Below are 17,723 nucleotides of genomic sequence, written 5' to 3'. Positions count from 1 at the left end.
CGCGAACAACGCTCGTACCCAGCGTACGAACTGAAGAAAGGGTTTTAAAGACACAACATACTTTCAATCAGAACTCCGTCACACGCCGTATGATGTACACCGTACACTGTACACGTACAGTTTGACAATTGCCATCAATTAACTACTTGTAAAGCCTTACAGTGGTGACGGCACCACCTTGAAGTCACTTGAATCTACCAAATGATCGAATTCTTTGAATACTGATCGCATTGCACGTGCGACTGATCATTTGATGATAGAGCGGACGACTCCTATACCACCTCACGATTAACATGGAGATTCGAGCAGTCGCGCTCCGGTCTTGATACAGAGCTATCACATGGTGGGGGTCGGCGTCGACAGGCCGTCGCCGCGTATAGGCAGCCTCGCCGGCCGTCCCCGCCACCCTCACACGATGTGGTCACTGTTCGCGTACGTGCTCTCTGTGTTGGCCGCCGGCACCGGCTGGTCCAGCTGACCCTTGAGCTTCTCCAGCTCTCGGATTCCCGACTCGGTGATCTCGTACTTGTGCGTTACTAGCTTGCGGTAGAAGTGCAGCGCGAACAGCGCGAAGATGCACACGATGGGCACGAGCAGCGCCGTCGACGCCCAGGCCGCCTCTTGCGACACGTCGAAGAACTTGACCCAGCAGAGCAGCGCGATCTCCACCATGAACAGCATCAGCCCGACAACTGTGGAGAACACCCAGGCCATCTCGATGTAGATGTGCATCTTGGCGTGCGGCGACTCGTTGACAGCCGACATGGCGTGCATGCTGCTGACCGCCTCCACGTGCGGCAGGATGCAGGTAGAGATCATGAGCGCCAACATGTGGATGGCCACCAGCAGCGTGGTGCACATGGCAAACGCCACCAGCAGGCCGGTTGGGATGTTCTTGCTCAGCTGTACCTCCACCATCGCCACCTGCACGCCGGCAGGGGATCACCGTTCAGGGAGAGCGAGCTGACAGCATGCGGGTGGGTCGTTGATACACATCTCTGGGAGGTCGGTACCGAGGAACGCTTAGCGTACTTAAGACAAAAAAGGTTTGTGAACGCGCTGCGCTGTAGGTCAAGCCAGTCATGTTGGCGTTTGTCGGATTGAGCACGAAATGGTGCTGGTCAGACCGAATGTCACGCTTTGGTGAAACTGGGATAGGTCGCTCGCACATTGCATTAGTTTTATTCGTGCCGTTACGCTGCGGAACATGAGACCTTGAGTCAACATGTCAACACACCATGGCGAAGCCGGAGAGCAGGGCCGAAGTCCGACTGGAAGCCTTCAACTTGGCTCGGCTCAGGTGCAAATTACGCCAGGCCAGGAAGAATGTGTGGTTTACGCTGTCCCCGGCCATGGCTGGAGTCTGATTCTGCAAAACGACGACAGGGCTGATTGCGCGCAGTCGCGCCGTGTGCTAACAGGGCTGATTGCGCGCAGTCGCGCCGTGTGCTAACATGGCTGATTGCGCGCAGTCGCGCTGTGTGCTAACAGGGCTGATTGCGCGCAGTCGCGCCGTGTGCCAGTGAAAGACGGGATCAGTGGTAGGACGGACACTGAGCCTGCCTAACAATGCGTCTTTTCATAATATGTATAACAGAGTTCAGAGGTTCTGGGACGTAGCTGACATCAGGCTATATGGGGACACCCCTTCATGTCTTCTCCAGATATCCCCTTCGATTTGGTAGTGCACGTGAGCTTACGTCAGGGCATGCGTAGTCGAGCCCGATCCACCAATTCTAACTCAGGTGAAGCATATTTCACATTCCATGCATTGATATATCTAATTTGAAGGGAAATACTCGCATGCAAATGCAAGCATCCATGGACAGAATGCGTAATGAGGCACATGTACAAAGTAAAGCTCAGCGATTTTACAGCATTGAGTTTCCGTTTCCTCCAGTTTTTCAATTTCCAGAAAGGATGAAATAACAACTGACAAGCCCCCACAGCATCCCACATGCCAGCCCGCACTCAGCGTCGCTCATAAAGCCCACGACAATGGTCCCAAAACTAAGGGCTGCAATGGAAGCCAGCACAGGATGCATGGGGTCAAAAATTTTGACATCCATTCGGCGGCCATAGGAACCCAAACAGCAAATGAAAAACAAACATACTGCTAAAAGCCACTCCAAAATTAAGTCCCTGCGCCTCGAACCACGATCAGTTACTCGTTCAAGAACTTGGACATGCGGCTGAAACGAAACGCAACGCAGTCTGAAACTATCAAAGAGGTGGCGGACTATACGTACTACGCCATAATAGGTGGCCGAGGCGAGCGGTCCAGGTCTTGTTAGTTCGTAGTGGGCCGGTCCGCCGTAAGGGTTCAGTCCCGACACGAGACTGTGGTTCTCGGACGTGGCGTCGCTATAGACCATGGCTAGCTGGATCCCACACCAGGCACACAGAGTACGTGGTGGCCGGATCACCCACCAAGGACATGGTCTGGAGGCCTCCGCTCCGACACCGGATGCTCGCGCTCTACACAACGAGAGTACAGCGTTACTGGCAGAACCCCGACCGGGGTTCTCTGGGCGCACAGGTACAGCCAAGCCCCACATCTCCGGAGCCATCTGCCCGTGGGAAAGTGTAGTGAATGTGGTAGTGGAGGACTTGGAGACCGTCATGTGCTCATGCCGCTGGATAGCGATAACAGCCTAATGAAACTGGGACAGGGAAACATTTGTTGCGCTGTATGATGTAAGAGAAGTTGTGTCACTGCTGAAGAAGTACCCATACCAGACATGCCATGCACATTTACTCATCCTGCATCCCAAATTACATCAGTTCCTACTTACCAGGGTTGTAAATGAAAAAGTGCACAGCCTTCTCACCACCACACAATTTGGTTTTGTTTGGCCCACATTTAAATGAGCAGTTTGTGCGACCTTGAAAGCACCTTGATACACTGCATGCACAAAACTATCAAAGATTAACGTTTTTCAGGCAGACTCTTGTGGCAACAATGGTGCTCCAGTGGCAAAAGATGTCACTTGCAGTGTGCCATCTAAGATTGTGTGGCAAACATTTACATGAGTAATATTTGCAGTTATGATGTCTGCAAGGGAATTGACATGCACACATGCTGGCAACAGATGTCTTTTCACAAGTGATCTTAAGTTGGCATGCACAGTCGGCCTAACAAGTATCGCCCGCGACCTAGGGGACGGCACTGCTTGTTCGTAACACCGTGTGAGGTCTTGGCTTGGCTTGAAAAGCAGTGGGAAATGGATTTTTCAGTGTTCACATGGTTGTGTGTCCCACTCCACACAATCAGGGCAAGGTGGGCTCCACACACTTTGACCAACTCTAAGCATGGCTAAAAGGCATTAATATTGTGTGGGCAAACATTGGCCATTGAAAGAAACTACGTCGGCGTCGAACCATCTGTTTAGTCGGTTTCTGAGATCTGTTGAAGCTTTTGCACGATCGTGCAGCAATCGGAAGTGAAAGTAAAAAAAAAACCCGTTTGTCACCTAATTCGAAAGTCCGTCCAAATTAGTACAACAAACGATTTCTGCATGGGGGGTGGAATATGATTAATACAGTTTTCTATTTGACCTTAACGGGGCGCGCTGGCGCACGCTCTGACATCATAAGAAGTCATCCCACTGGCTATGTGCTGGCGAGGTGAGCTGACTAACCCGGACCAAGACGCGGCTGGCCCCGGCAGTGGGCGAAGCCCGACCGTAGTTAGTGGCCATGCTCGCCCAGGTTGACTCATAAGACTGTGTTATGGCCCGTCAAAAAAACAGTTGTTCACTGATTTTGACTGGAACGTTTCAGGAATCGCCTCGTGCACTTATATCGTCGATTTCATAAAATTGATCTTGATCGCGCCAGATTTTCAACGGTCATCCAAAAACTTGACAGGATGAGGGGTTTGATGCTGATAGCAGCTTTGCTCTCAATGGCCAGCACTCATCTACACATTCATGCAAGATCTTCACATAATCTACATTTTTATCCCGGCACGATTTAGTGCTGATTGTTCGTGACGAACTCAGGGAATTAATGGTCGGCAGTGAAAGCGATTCGTCATGACAAGCATTGTCAGATTATCAAAGCAGACAGCAGTAAATGAGCACAACTGAGGTCACACTGCAACAGGCTGGGCTGCTGCAGTTTTTGATTCAGTACTGATCTAACAATTCAGAACACACCAGCTGACACTGCAATACCCTGTGGTGGGACCAAACCAGCACTACTCACAGATTATGTTTGGTGGTGGTTTAAAGGCGTCCCACCTTGTTGATCCCTCTTTCCCCTTTGGGAACTTTTGTTTAAGTCTAAACATAATCAACTACATCATACCAGTGCAATTCAGGTCACTTGCAAGATGTCTCCAAGTTATGTTATAATATTGTGGGGGGGGGGGGGGGTCAAACAGTACCTCACACATATGTAGGTTTACAATGACAGCATTGCTGGGTGCTGAGATGGGGGACAGGTGTAATACTATAATATGACAAGACAAGGCCCCATATCACCCATTCATGTCAGACTGCTTGCATTCTGAATTTTTCATGCAACATCAGCACCAAGTGACAAAAGTAATCAGCTGATTCCCAACCAGGCAAATTTTGATGCTATATATAATATCTTACAAGATGCAAGTCAGGGTACTTGAGGCAGCATTGCATCCCTGACCAGTTTACAAACAAAGTCTGTTAATATTTCAGGCAAACTTTTCACTCACCCTTAAACATTGTTCCAGACAAGTTGTGGTGCCTACTTGCTAGCAGCTGATACTTAACAAACTGTATTACAGCTGGTTAAAGTGGTAAGAGCATCACACAACATGGGCCCCAGCCTGAGCCTGGGAGCCCATTCCCCAAGCAAGGACAAGGTAAGGACCATTGGTTTACATTGGTCAGTGCACCCCAAGCCAATGAGGGGCCCCTGTGCCTGCCAGGGGCACACTTCGCTTAACCGGAAGTCCGGTGTTGACAAGCGCCCCCAGTTGGTCAGGGAGTTTATGTGGGTACCCAAAGAGGAACCGATGTACCTTTCAAGACTGGTGATTGTGGGCTCAATGGGAAGGCTGAATGGCCATAAGGGTTGAAAGGCTGCAGGTCATCCTGGCCTGTATGGCTGTGACCCCAAATATCAGCCAATATGCCTCTTTCACCAATTCTGGACCACTGGGACAATACGGGCACGTATTTCGGCCGGAGACCACTACACCGAATAGTCGACTTCGTGTCGTTCTGAGCCCTGGGGCCACCATTTCTATAGCAGGAATGAGTCCGAGGCCCACGGCTCGCATTGGTTGGATTCCCTACTACAATGAGTGGTCTTTTGACGGTCAGACCTCCGGAGCGCTCAACGGGAGGTTCTGTGCTGGAAGAAGTCCTGAGTCGGCCATGGGTGACCCGGGACCCTTGCAGGCCCTTCATCCCACTTTAGCCAAGGGCCCATTGGCCAAACATGGGTCTGCACCATTTATGGGACCACTTGAAGTTATCAGGCATGTCATTGCACCAATGAGGGCTCTTGTGCCTATCCCAGGTCAAATTCCCCAGCCAGAGGCCACCAGAGGGCCTTTGGCATCAGGGAGGGTGGCAATGTAAGATTTATACCTGTGAGGCCTTTTGGACAAATGTATCAGGCGAACCTGCCTCCATGTCGCCATAATGGCAGCTGGTAGACACCCAGGGGGCTGGGACAGAATGATGTAAAAGGAATTTCCTGGAGGGATAGTGTGCACCTAACTTTTCACTAACTGATTGTGACTTTCAGTAGAACACACCCCAGAGAAAACAAAAAGAGAGAAAGAAAAAAGTAAGGATTCATTCCACTTAGCAGTGAAGCAAGTTGGCATCATCATGCCACAATGATAAACCACAAAGCCACCCACTAACAGCAGCTGTCATCCAGGTTCAAGCCCAGGCCTACCACATTTGAGATCTGCATACTAACCATCCATCCACCGGGGATACCGGCCCAATAGCTGAAAATTTGTGAACAGAAAAGAACCAGCTCAAAGTGGGTTGATGGGTTTCATGATCATCTCATGCCTGTGACATATTGAGCTAACTTTTTGTGCAGGATTCTGCATGCTTTCACTTGCTGCCTTCCAAGACTGGCAATCCACATATGCTTGATGCATACAACCACCTGAAAGATTTTTGGAGGATGTATAAGCCTGGTGCATAGCCACAGCAGGTGCATATACACCCATCCATTTTGGAGGGTGTATATGCACAGCCAGCCTTGATATGATTTGAAGGACTGTCCATATTGTCCTTGGAATTTTATGAAAACACAAAATACCTGCTCTATCACTGGGAAATTTGGAGGCATGTCAAATACATAATCACAATCAAGTTGAATAAGTCGCAACAGAATACAACAGATGTTTTTAATTGTGGAGGGTGTATATTGATATACATGTGGTTCCTGATATACATGTGACATGCCCTTCCCCTCATAACACTGCTACCGTTAACGTGAGGGCGAATCAAGTCGAATAACGCACAAGTACAAATACAAGTCGATAAATTTAATACATATGACATACACAAATCTCCTTACACGTCTGCGCGCAGTATCTGCTATGCACAATTAAGCGTTACCCGGACACAAACACCCGCGTGCAACCTACTCGCATCTGCCGACTTCAACGCCATTCACCAGTTGCCTCACTGGTCGTCGGTCATGGCGCATTTGGTTCAATTAGTAAGCCCAGTAAACCTCCATTCTGGTGGAAATTATTTTACCAATTAATGATGTCATATGTACCAATACCGGCCAGAAAAGCCACCAAACATGCCTATAAAACTTTTCAATTTGTTCTCTTGAATACATACAATTCGTTTTATATTTGATTCAGTTCATGAATCCAGGTAAATCAATGGCAAATATGTGCATATTTCGACGTGCTCACCGTTGCATGAGAGCATTAATAGCAATGGAGTTAACTTGTCAGACCTTGACTGCAAAAATAAATATTTTGGTATCGAGAGGAACTCTGGAGGGCGGCGTTCAGGGCAGGGCATTGTGTACGTAGATCTGTATTTTAGGTTGCGTTTGGAGGTGGCGTAGGCTGCACGGTTCATGAGGGCAGGTTCCAGGTTCCCCACACGCGATTGAGGGAATGGCCTCAGGTGGAAGTTTGGATAAGGTATGAATTTCTCACTGAGTGATCAACATGGTCTTTCAAAGTATCGTTCTAGATCTCCACTGATGTATGTCCGTAGTCGTTACGATGGTCCATTGGGTTCATTGATACCTGTGTCTTGGGCAAAAGTGGAAAAATGCATGGGTGGATCCCAGGAGCTTGGTTTCCTGTTCGGCTGAAAACTTGCAGCCTTCACAACTGCAAGAAAACATGAGACATCTTGGGCAGAAATTCATTTCTGGCATAGCTTGGGATTGGGTTTAACCATGTACAGATTTCCTAGAAACATTATGCCCCTTGTGCATCCCCATTGGGATTTAGTGCCATAATGCACCCATTGTTGGATGGACTGGGAATTAATCTACATCCACATCCATTGTATATACCACATCAGTGTGCTGAACCTCATACTTAACTGTACCAAAATCAGGCCAGGCTAAAGTGTGCCTGATCTTAAATTATTTTTCTGTGAAAAGTGAGTTAATCTTTGAAATGTGTTTACAGGAAAGTATATTAACAACATCACAATTTCTTGAAACACTGGCTCTATGTGCTGGAACTATCTGTGACTGTTGCCAAAGTCTAAGCAATTAATTTATAGCGTGGCTATGCCAGACATGTATGGGATAAGATGCATTTTTTGTAGTTTGCATTGGGCCAACTTTGTTATCACTGTCTGGGGGCCATCAGCTACAGAAACAAAGCAGATCATGGGGCTGTGAGAGGAGTTTGTTATTATTTGTATGGCACTGCTGATTGTAATTCCTAAATTTGAATAGGACCAGTCATCTAATGCAGTTTCATTCTTGCCTTGAAATGCTCTGTTTTGAACTAGTTGTGGTTTCCATAAAGCAATTATTGATGATAAGTAAGGATAAATTGCCTTATATATGGTAGACTTAATATCCCAATTATTATATCTTAGTTTGGAAACCAACCTAAGTGATGATATTGGTAGTAATGGTAGTTTATGGAATGATAACCAAAAATTTGCCAGTTAGCTCCCCATCTGCCATTGATTGAAGGTAGCCAATATTGTTGATATGAGGGTGCAATGATCCTGGTATTTGTTGGCATGATCAAATACTTTTATGATCCTATTTGACAAAAATGAGGAGCCGAATTTCTTTTCAATTAGAAGTAACTCCCTGTCCACAATGTACAGGGTACAAGCAAACTTTGTTCAACATCCTGAGGCTATGAATGCTGAGAGATGCAGCTAGATGAGATGAGAGGCAGTGCTAGATTTCAGAAGTTCCTTTACTTAAATTTTACATAAATGTTTTACATCTTTAAATATTGATATAACACATAGTAGATGCAGAGATGTTCAAAATATAAATGAATCCTCAGACACAACTTTATAGCATCATAAGTAAGTAGGAAGTGAGTCCACTTTGGCAGATCTAACAGATAGAAGTTATTGCTCTTAGGAGACTAGATTCTGATCTCACACTATTGCCATACTGTGAATGATTCACATAAATTAACTGCTTTTCAGGTGGGATTGGCTCAGTGTTGGACCTGGTAATTCCCCTAGCTATCATGAAGATGACTCACCTGGTATTGGACAGTCTGCATGCCTGCATTACAGCAGATACCTGTGCTGTTTTAAAGCTACAGTGATCATTCATGTAAGGATGTGTCTTGTCAGGTTTGTTGATGCAGTATTGTGTTTGAACTTCTTTTGTTGCAATTGCATAGGACCAAGATCAGCTGCTGCTGTTTATGTGAAGCTGGTACAAAATGCTGTATGTTATCCTTTCAGTGGTGCAGTGTACTGTGATAATCAGTTCATTGATAGAAAAGAAAAGTCTGTTGGCTCAATCAGTAGCAGCCAAGTTGAATACAAATCAACTCATTGTTTGCAGGCTGATGACTTTTAGTGACAGAATATTGGCTGGATTTTATTTATTGATGTGCATATTTGTATTTGTGTTATGGAAGCATTGCCTGCCCTTTTATTGAAACAGATGGGCTCACTCCTGTTGATAAGTCTAATTACACAAGATTCAAACAACACATGATGTTTTGATTTGCACACATTCTTTTTCAGCTTCCTATCTACTCATCTCTAGGTCAACTATGTTGCCAGTGCTGTTACTGTCTGCCTTTTACTACAATGCAGGTCAGACATATTGATAAAACTATGGTGAAACTAAAGACATATGTGTAATTTTGGATCTGTTCACAGGGGTTTCTAAATTTCTAGTGTATGTCTTGATCCTCTCAGTACTTTATAATTGAATTATGTCAAAGCTTGCAACACAGAACCCACAAAACGATGCCAGGCTTGCAGAAAATTTGGTTTACCCATTCCTTCTTATTTTTGTGGGGTTCTTCCTTTGGCAGCAAATTCTGAGTTCAGTGTGTTTTTGAAAATAGGTAATAACATGCAGCAAATGGAGTCAGTACTCTTCAGCTAGCAAGTGATTGCAACAATTGAATTCTTTCTCTTTCCAACATGTTTGCTAATGCATGTCAGTGTTTCATCACAAATGCCCATGTTAGCAATGTTGGCCATCAATATATGCATTCTTCAAGACTATGAGACTCAAGCAAAATCTTTCATGACATTTATTTCTGAACAACACATTCATGCTTGGCATATTTGCCTCAGCTATGGGCATGTATACACAGGGTTTTTGCAAGGAGAGATCCAGTAAATTACTCAGAGAGATACCAGTAAATTGGTCATGAGGACTCTAAAGGGAGCAGCAGCTGCAGACCTCCACAAAATCATGTTGTGGGGCTGTCATACTAGATTTAACTTTGTTATAAATAATACAAAATTATATACCTGTTAGTCTCACTGATCATTGTTATCAATCCCCAGGCTCCACATTTTTAGGAAGAATTGTGGGCTGGTATGTTTTTTTTCTCCTGTACACTCCTGTTGGTTGGGAATTTCATTGAGCAAAGCCACAACTTTTGTCACTTTTTTGTATCCCAATGATTGCATTACTATGGGCATGGGCCACAAAGGCTGACATGGGCCACAAAGAGACCAATTTGGCACAGAGTGTATTCATTTGTGGCATCTTTGGATAGGGCTAGTGGACGAAACAAAATAGTGTGTCATCTGCTCACATGTTGGGATTAAAAAGCGATGCCAGTGCAGTTTCACTGGGTGAGACTGCCTAGTGCTTAAAATGTGCAACATGCTGGCAGCATTCTACACTCAGAACAGCTAATAAATGTGCGTTGCGTGGTGCTCTGCTGCGTGCCTCACTCTCTGTCCGCTGGCTCTCTCAATCGCTGACGTGTCCGGTGCCGCTGCCGCCGCAGCCGCCGCCGGGCATTCGGCGCCACACTTCTACGGCGACCCGGCCGAGAACGTGAGCTTGCCGTGCCCGGGGTGGACCGGCGGCGACGCCGTCTGGGTGCGCGACGGCCGGGCGCTGGCCGACGCCGCGCCCGCCCCCGGCGGCCATCTGCTAGTCCGGAACGCGTCCGCCGACGACGAGGGCCTGTACGGCTGCGCGCCGCACGCCGACGCCGCGCCCAGCGACATCTTCTACGTGCATCTGCTGCTTAGACGTGAGCAGCGCAGACGTGGCAGGACCGGCGACTGGACGTCGATGATGCACGGGGCTGCGAAAGACGGTTGAGATCAGGGAAAGTGGCTGTGCCGATCCGACTTCAGCGCTTTTGTTAATGTTTGCTGTGGTGTGAACGGATGCAGTTTATTGGTTTCAGAACATTAAGTGGCCTGAGTCTCAGCTGGCATGCATACTGGATTTTTACCACTGCTGTCGTGAATCTTGGATGAACTTGCGCTCTTCCATACGTTACGTTGAGGTGGCTATTGCACGGCGCCTGTCACCCAGCCCCATGCCGTCGCAAGCCCCGGTCAGTGTCTTCCCATGCTATCTGCCGTGGTGCGGTGTGAGCGCGGTGGCCGCCAGTGGGGACCGTGGGGGCCGACCACACACGGTGCAGCTGCTCTCCGCCCGCCCGGTGGCACTGGGCAAGCTGGAGTCCAGTCTGAGTCGTGCGCGTGCCGCCGGCAGGCCTGCCTGGACCGCTGGCGAACGTGCGTGTGCGCGCGCACACGGTGCTAGCCGAGCTGTTCTGGCACGCCAACGACACGGGCGCGCTGCCTCTGAGTCGGATCGGGCTGCGCTACCGAGCCAAAGACGGTGCCCACTGGAAGCAGCCCATCCCGCCGCACGTGGCACCCTCCGAGGTACGGTATCCCCCCCCCTCCCCCTCAACCTCACTCGCACAGCGCCGACGAGGGAACGGTCCGCCCCCCCCCCCCCCCCCCCACTCACTCGCACAGTGCCAACGGAGATTCGCTCATTCCCAAATCGTTTTGCGCCTTCTGGGGGGGGGGGGGGCGGGAGGGGGAGGGTATCGTGTACTTCTTATGTCACGTTATCCCGTCTGAAGTTCGGGAAAACACTGAATGTTTATTCCCAGCTCTCCGATGATACGTGTCCCGTTGGTGTCTCCGTGTAGGATGCATTCCACAGTACCCAACGTGGGTTTCCCTGAGCCATGGACTATCTTACGTGGTGCAGTCCATCGGCTTACGTGAAATACCGATGTGGTACGAATTTATGGGAATGTCTTAAGTTGACTTATTTGGCTGTGCCCGCTCATGCTCTCTTGTGTGTGTACACCATTCTAGGACCTCATCATTCAACTGGTCACGGCTGTGATTTGTCGGTTGTGAGCAGGCTGACGTGGTCTCTTCAGGCTCGTCGAGTGACGGCGGCATGTTGGGTCACGGTTTTCAACAGGACGTGTCTGAAACCATTGTAGCGCGGCGGTTTAATCAACGTTGTAAGCGGCACGACCGCCTGTGTAGACCTGTGCACGAATGCAACTGATGCAGGCAGGCCTGGAATCATGCCAGAAGACCCGACTCGCTGTCCCAGGGTGGTGCTACGTGCTTGTACCTCCCCCCCCCTTCTCCCTTCAGCTGAGCAGCCATCCCAGCGTAACTGGTAGGGACCATCGCGCCCATAGCAGATCTGATGCCTGGAAGCTGTGTCCGGTGCAGCTGTCATCCGCTCGCGTTCTCACTGACGCGACCTGCCGGCCGGGCTGACCTCGCCTGATCGGGGATGACCCCGTCCGCAGGCCCACCGCGAGCTGTACGGCCTGCGGCCCAACACCACCTACGAGTTCCAGCTCTGGGCCGAGAACCGGCTGGGCCCCGGGCCGAACGTCACGGTGCGCGCCACCACGCGCGCCGACCTCAGCCGCAGCGGTACGTCGGGCGCCGTCGACGTGCCTCCCCCCACCGCCGGTGGCGGAGCAAGGGGTCACGCGGGCGCGGGCTCGGCGCTGCACGGGCGGGTTTGTCGGCGGCTCGCCTGGCGCCTGGTCCGTGAGGCCGCATTCTCAGAGCTCTCAGGCAGTGCTGCAGGGACGTGGGTCAGCTGTTCAGGCCGGCGGCGACGATCAACTCGTGGCCTCTGTCGAACCTTTAAGTCTGGGGCTCGGATCCAATAAATGGTTTCTTTGCGGCAGCGGCATTGAGGTGCTTACATGATAATTAAATCGTAGGCTTTCGACGCATGGGAGGTGGCACAGCTCATTGGATTGCTGGGGCGTCCGTCTGCTGCCGTGGACTGTGGCGTAAGTTCGAGCCGTGAACCAAGGTGGTAGAAACTTGGACTGGCGTTTCGCCTTCCCCGCAACCGTCGGCGCGGGGCTGTGTGTGCAAGGCTGTGCCCGTTAATTCTACACACGCCGAGGGATTCTATGCCACGGCCGGTGTTCGGCAGACGTGGCGCGGGGCCTTGTGGCCGAGGCCCTGGTGCTCGGCTCCGAGAGCTGGGTGGCGGCCGTGGTCGGCTCGCTGGTCGTCGTGCTCCTGGTGGCCGTCGGCGGCGCCTGCTTCGTCTACCGCAGCCAGCGCGTGGTGCCCGCCAACGGTCAGTGACGGTGGCGAACGCTCCGGCTCGTGCTCAGGCGCGATGGTGGCGCCGGATGGGCTGGCTATTCCGAGCAGATTGTGGAGTGAAATGAAGCCATGACCGAAGGTGGTGCTCAACCGCTTTCACTATGGGTCGACGGGTCCGGGTCTTGCCGGGTAATGCTTCGGTCGGCTGCTATCAGCTAGGGGATATGCCACTCCAAGCGCCATCACCATTGGTAGCTGCACTAGTGGCCCGCGGCTGAACCCTTGTGGCTTTGGTATTTGCGGTGACCTACCGAGCTATGGTGATATTCGTGCTTGGCTTTATAGAGGTACAGTCCAGTCACCATGTATATCACCGAATGCCTGCTTTTCCTGCGCCCGGCTGTCTGGCTGATAGCTGCCGGCCACCAGCGGCCGCCCGCCTGCCGCTGGGTGGGCACGGAGCCGTGTCCCTGACGCCTTCCGCCTGCCGCAGGCGACAGCACCGAGGGCATGGAGCTCGTGTCGAACCTGCAGCAGCCCGGATACGAGCTGGAGGTGCTGGAACAGGACGAGAACTCCAACAGCCAGCGCGCCCACCTGCTCAACAACAACGTCGAGGTCCACCCGGTGCGGATCTGAGTCGGTCTTTCAGCGGCGCGGTGCGCCCCAGCCCTGGGCGGCCGCGGCCCGTGCACTGCCCGGGCCGGCCAGCGGCGGAGCAGCCTCGGCGTCGTCCCACGTGGCTCGGTGTCTCCGGCCCGCTGCAGCTGCGCCGGCCGGCACGTGCTGCGCGGCAGCGGCACCGAGTGGTGCTCGTTCTGAAGATCGCGCTTAGCGCCTGCACGGTCCCCCGAGTGGTCGGCTGTCTGCAGTGGATTTCAGGCAGGAACGGTGTAACGTGAGAGAAACGTGCATGAGCTCTTGAATGTGTGCGGTAGCAGTGTAGTTTGATATAAACGCATGTGAGCTCACCCCAGTGGGCAAAAGAGTGGTGTATTGCTCGGGGAAACTCGATTGTGACGTTTGAACTTATTGGTTCATCGACTCATTCCACGGCGCAGTGCAGTTCCCAAGGGTGTAATGTAGGTTGCGTAGTCTTGATATAGTGCAATGTTAGACGCTCTTTGTGACTACATGCTTGATGTTGGTCCCGCTAACGCATGTACACGTGTCATACTCCAATGGCATTGTGCGGTTACGTGGTAACAAGCTTACGTCGTAGCAAGCTTTTGTTGCATAATGTTAGACAGGGGCACGCTCTGAGTGGATACCGAAGATACTTGTGATGTGATTTGGATACAGGTACCGTGATAACCAGCCTCTAGATTTACTGACACGCAGTCGTAGGGTGCCTACATTTTGGTCATTTTTGACTTTGTTGCGCGTTTGTGCCGTCTTCGGTGTCTCGGTATTGGCGTTCTTCATCAGACGAGTGCACGATTATGGGCGCTTTGATATTGTCGTGTTTTGGGTGATTTATTTATGCTCTATCAGAATGTCTTGCCGACCATTCACTTGGCTACGCACCGGTCAGTGTTTTGGGCAATTTATTTATGCTTTATCGGAATCTCTCACCGGTATTCTGAAACGAGCGATCTCTTGCCAGCTCAAAAAGGTTTCCAACCATCGTGCGGCCCGTCGTGTGGAAGGAACAAAGTTACAGCGCCGAATAGTCCTATTGGGAGTGTGGTGATGCATGGTGCTTTGCTTTGTGATGTATGGCGTCATAATATTTTGCGAGCGAGTCTCATCCATATACATGGAGCTCTAGTTTGATATTGTGTGACATCATAATATACGTCAAACCCTCAGGTCTGATGTAAACTCGTACATGAGACGAATCCACGGTTTTTGATAGCCAGGGTGTTTATAGTAGGTTATTGATATTGATATCGGGAGGAATTCATACTGCTGACCGAAGATAGAAGCCAGATGTGTTCCGAAAAGCCTTAAGTACGTTATGGTATTCTAAGACCTAACCATTTTGCCTAGAAACACAGGCCCATGCCACCTTGGGTGGTTGCTAAAAAATAATGCTGCTGTGTGAACAGCGCGGGATATGCGTATGCCTACACATTTGCGCATTGTTTGGCGCGTCATGAGGGGAATCTATGCCCAAGGGCGTTGGAACGTCTCAAATATGGCAGGGTTAAATCGCGTTCTCCAGCCGGTTCTTCCCATCCACCGCCGTAAGGTTTGATTTAAGCCCTCACAAAAAGCGGCAAGGCAAAGCGATTCCGTGGGCTCGCCAGCTCCCATCCACAGCTCGGATGCCGTGTTGCTTGGTCTTGCAACGTCTGGCATAAGTTCCCGAAACATTTCAAAACGCTTTCGCTCAGCAGACTTACAAAACCCACAGGTGCGCATTCGAGCTGCGGGGAGCATCTGAGCGGCCGGACGTGATGTGTTTAGCCGCGGGCGCTTGCCAATGACGCAGTGGACGGCCTTTGTGTGCACTGCAATTGTGCAGCCATGAGACCGACGCCTCCGCTATTACTCAGAAAACTAGCCTGATTATTGTACCGGACGTGCGGCGCATGCCCGGCGCCGAAATCAGGAGGTGCAACATTTCTCTTTTTGTTTTTCGCTATTCGAGCGCACCTATGTTCCGTGTCCGACTGAGGAAGGAAATGCCGTCTCGGTCGTGGAGGCGTCACGCCCCTGGAATGCTTCAGTGGTCATTGCCCAACACGACCAACGCTCGTGGCGTCTCATGGTGAAAAGCCAACGGCTCTGGATTTCTGGCGAAATGCATCTGCACTTGCCAGTGCTTGCCAATCGAGGTCATAATTTGGGTCAGACACGGTCGTGCTGCTTTTGCTGCAACAAACTTGAGGAACACGTTTCATAAATGAGCTTCTTGGCAAAAGATCACGCCCAAGCGAATTGAAACTGGACAGTACACAAGCTGCTTCTCCTACAACAGATTTGCTTGCTTCTTCCGCTTTCAGCCCCGTGAGCGACTGTGGCCCCCTCACTCCGACAAGCCGCGTGCCTGCTTTGGCCACTGTGTGAAACACATCACTATGCATCAACTTTATTGCGGTAAATAAACATAACGTTGTGAAGTGACAGCGAAATCTGACTGAACAGCGAAACCCCAAACACAACGAACCCAACAGCGACGCAAAACAGCGCGTCATCAAAAGTAAGCACACGTGTAACAGCAGCGCTCCAACATCGAGCCTCCACCTAACAGTAACAAGGCATTGCAGCAAATTGTGGATGCCGAACACAGGGCGACGCGTTCAACTCCGGCTAGGCTATAGTAAGGTTGCTACAGAGTTTCGGAAATATCAATGCGCATCGATAGGTGGGCGTAGAAAGCGATTCGCAGCTGCGGCGGAAGCAGCCATGGACGGTCGCGTTCAGCAAGACTAAAGCGGTACCATCCGTCAGTAGGTTCATTGGTCAGAGATATTGTCAAGCTATGCCGGTTTGCATTCTAGGATCGCGACTGCCACCACCATCCCGTCCCCGAACCGCCCATACCAGGCGGGAGGTGGGGGGAACACTGTGCCGCCTACTGGTGCAGCACGAACACGTGATTCTCGCCGACGAAGGTCTGATCGGTTCTCGGCTGGAGCTGCATCACGCCAAGCTCGGCGCTGGAGAGCGAGCCGGCCGCGGCCTCGCACAGCTCTCGGCAGCGTCGCATCAGACGGAGCGCACCGGCGCCGGACGGCCGGTCAGCCGGCGCCCCGCGGCCGGCCAGCAGCAGCAGCGCCCGGCGGCAGAGCCGCTCGGGCGCCAGCGCGCCACCCGCCCGACCGGCCAGCGCGCGCAGTGTGCCGGACGTCAGCTCGGCCGCCGCCGCCGGGTCGAGCCGCTCGCCCGTGAGCAGCAGCAGCAGGCGGCGGTACAGCGACTCGGGCACCACAGTCGGGCCGAAGTCCTCCTCGCCGAGTAGGCTGGCCAGCTGGCCGTACAGCAGCCGCCAGAGGGCGCGTGGCGCCCCGGTCGGCCGCGCTCTAAGCAGCGCCAGCAGCGGGTGCGCCCCCCGCGGCACCGAGGCCGGGCCTCCGCCACCGAGCATCGTCAGGTGGAGGTCGCCCGGGGTCTGGGCGGGGACAGCCGGCAGGGTCAGCAGCAGATCGGGCGAGTATCCCGGGACGCCGCCGCTGACGCGCGGGACGTTCGGACCGCCGAACAGTGCCGTGAGCCGGCGGTCCACACCCGCTGGCACTGTGCCACCGTCTACACCAGTGGAGCCAGTCAGCAGCGACAGCAGGACACGGACCACGTCCTCGGAGACGGCCGCCGGCTCGACGCTGGCCGGCCCCGCCAGCAGGAGCGTCAGCACGCGGCGCAACACGTCCGCCGAGGCCGGTACCGCCACCGGCCGACCGGCGAGCAGACCGAGCAGCGCGCGGTACCGATCGACCGGGTCGACGTCGGGCCAGTCGGGCCGGCCCAGCAGCAGCAGCAGCATGCGGTGGAGGTCCGCCGCCGTGTCGGTGGGCCGCCCACGATCGCCCGTGAGGACCGACAGCATTGAGCGGTACGTCTCGACCGGCACCGGAGTAGGCTCTGATCCGCCACCGGACAACGCGAACAGGATGTTGTGCGCGTCCTCCGGTGCCAGAAAGTCACGACGCATGCCGGCTGCGGTTCGTATCAAGTGGATCAGCTCTGTTATTTGGCGGAAGAAACGGCTGTCCGCAGCGGTGAGCGATGTCGGGGAGGTGACGGAGTCAGTCAGGTCAGTCATCAGCATGCGGACGAGCATCTCCAAATTGTCAC

The 17,723-nt window shown here is 52.0% G+C and overlaps 2 protein-coding genes across 19 annotated transcripts; one reads left to right on the top strand and one right to left on the bottom strand.

Annotated features, from left to right (window-relative positions):
• Positions 1–130: 130 nt before the first annotated feature.
• On the bottom strand, positions 131–6,622 carry Orai (calcium release-activated calcium channel protein orai). 15 transcript variants are annotated; one of them, XM_037236741.1, is made up of 5 exons: positions 6,535–6,609; positions 6,038–6,117; positions 2,250–2,478; positions 1,238–1,369; positions 131–924 (listed from the first exon to the last, which is right to left on the bottom strand). In XM_037236741.1, the coding sequence occupies exons 2-5, from the start codon at positions 6,094–6,096 to the stop codon at positions 409–411; spliced, it is 936 nt and encodes a 311-aa protein (XP_037092636.1). In that variant the 5' UTR covers positions 6,097–6,117; positions 6,535–6,609; the 3' UTR covers positions 131–408. The 15 variants fall into 15 exon arrangements, with proteins under 15 accessions (XP_037092636.1, XP_037092643.1, XP_037092641.1 ...); XM_037236748.1 differs by having other exon boundaries at positions 2,431–2,478; XM_037236746.1 differs by lacking the exon at positions 6,038–6,117 and having other exon boundaries at positions 6,605–6,622.
• A 116-nt stretch (positions 6,623–6,738) lies between these two features.
• LOC119112703 (interleukin-11 receptor subunit alpha) lies at positions 6,739–14,791 on the top strand. Of its 4 annotated transcripts, none has more exons than XM_037236967.1 (8): positions 6,739–6,845; positions 8,622–8,754; positions 9,177–9,248; positions 10,409–10,660; positions 11,134–11,309; positions 12,212–12,341; positions 12,862–13,011; positions 13,474–14,791. In XM_037236967.1, exons 3-8 carry the CDS (start codon positions 9,206–9,208, stop codon positions 13,617–13,619), a joined length of 897 nt encoding a protein of 298 aa, XP_037092862.1. In that variant the 5' UTR covers positions 6,739–6,845; positions 8,622–8,754; positions 9,177–9,205; the 3' UTR covers positions 13,620–14,791. The 4 variants fall into 4 exon arrangements, with proteins under 4 accessions (XP_037092862.1, XP_037092861.1, XP_037092860.1 ...); XM_037236966.1 differs by lacking the exon at positions 6,739–6,845 and adding an exon at positions 6,881–7,001; XM_037236965.1 differs by lacking the exon at positions 6,739–6,845 and adding an exon at positions 6,881–7,123.
• Positions 14,792–17,723: the final 2,932 nt, after the last annotated feature.

The sequence above is a fragment of the Pollicipes pollicipes genome, unplaced genomic scaffold (assembly GCF_011947565.3).
Source record: "Pollicipes pollicipes isolate AB1234 unplaced genomic scaffold, Ppol_2.1 Scaffold_7261;HRSCAF=8764_pilon_pilon_pilon, whole genome shotgun sequence".
NCBI classification, from domain to species: domain Eukaryota; kingdom Metazoa; phylum Arthropoda; class Thecostraca; order Pollicipedomorpha; family Pollicipedidae; genus Pollicipes; species Pollicipes pollicipes.
Note: the sequence above shows the minus strand (reverse complement) of the source record. Positions and strands in the feature narration are given on the sequence as shown.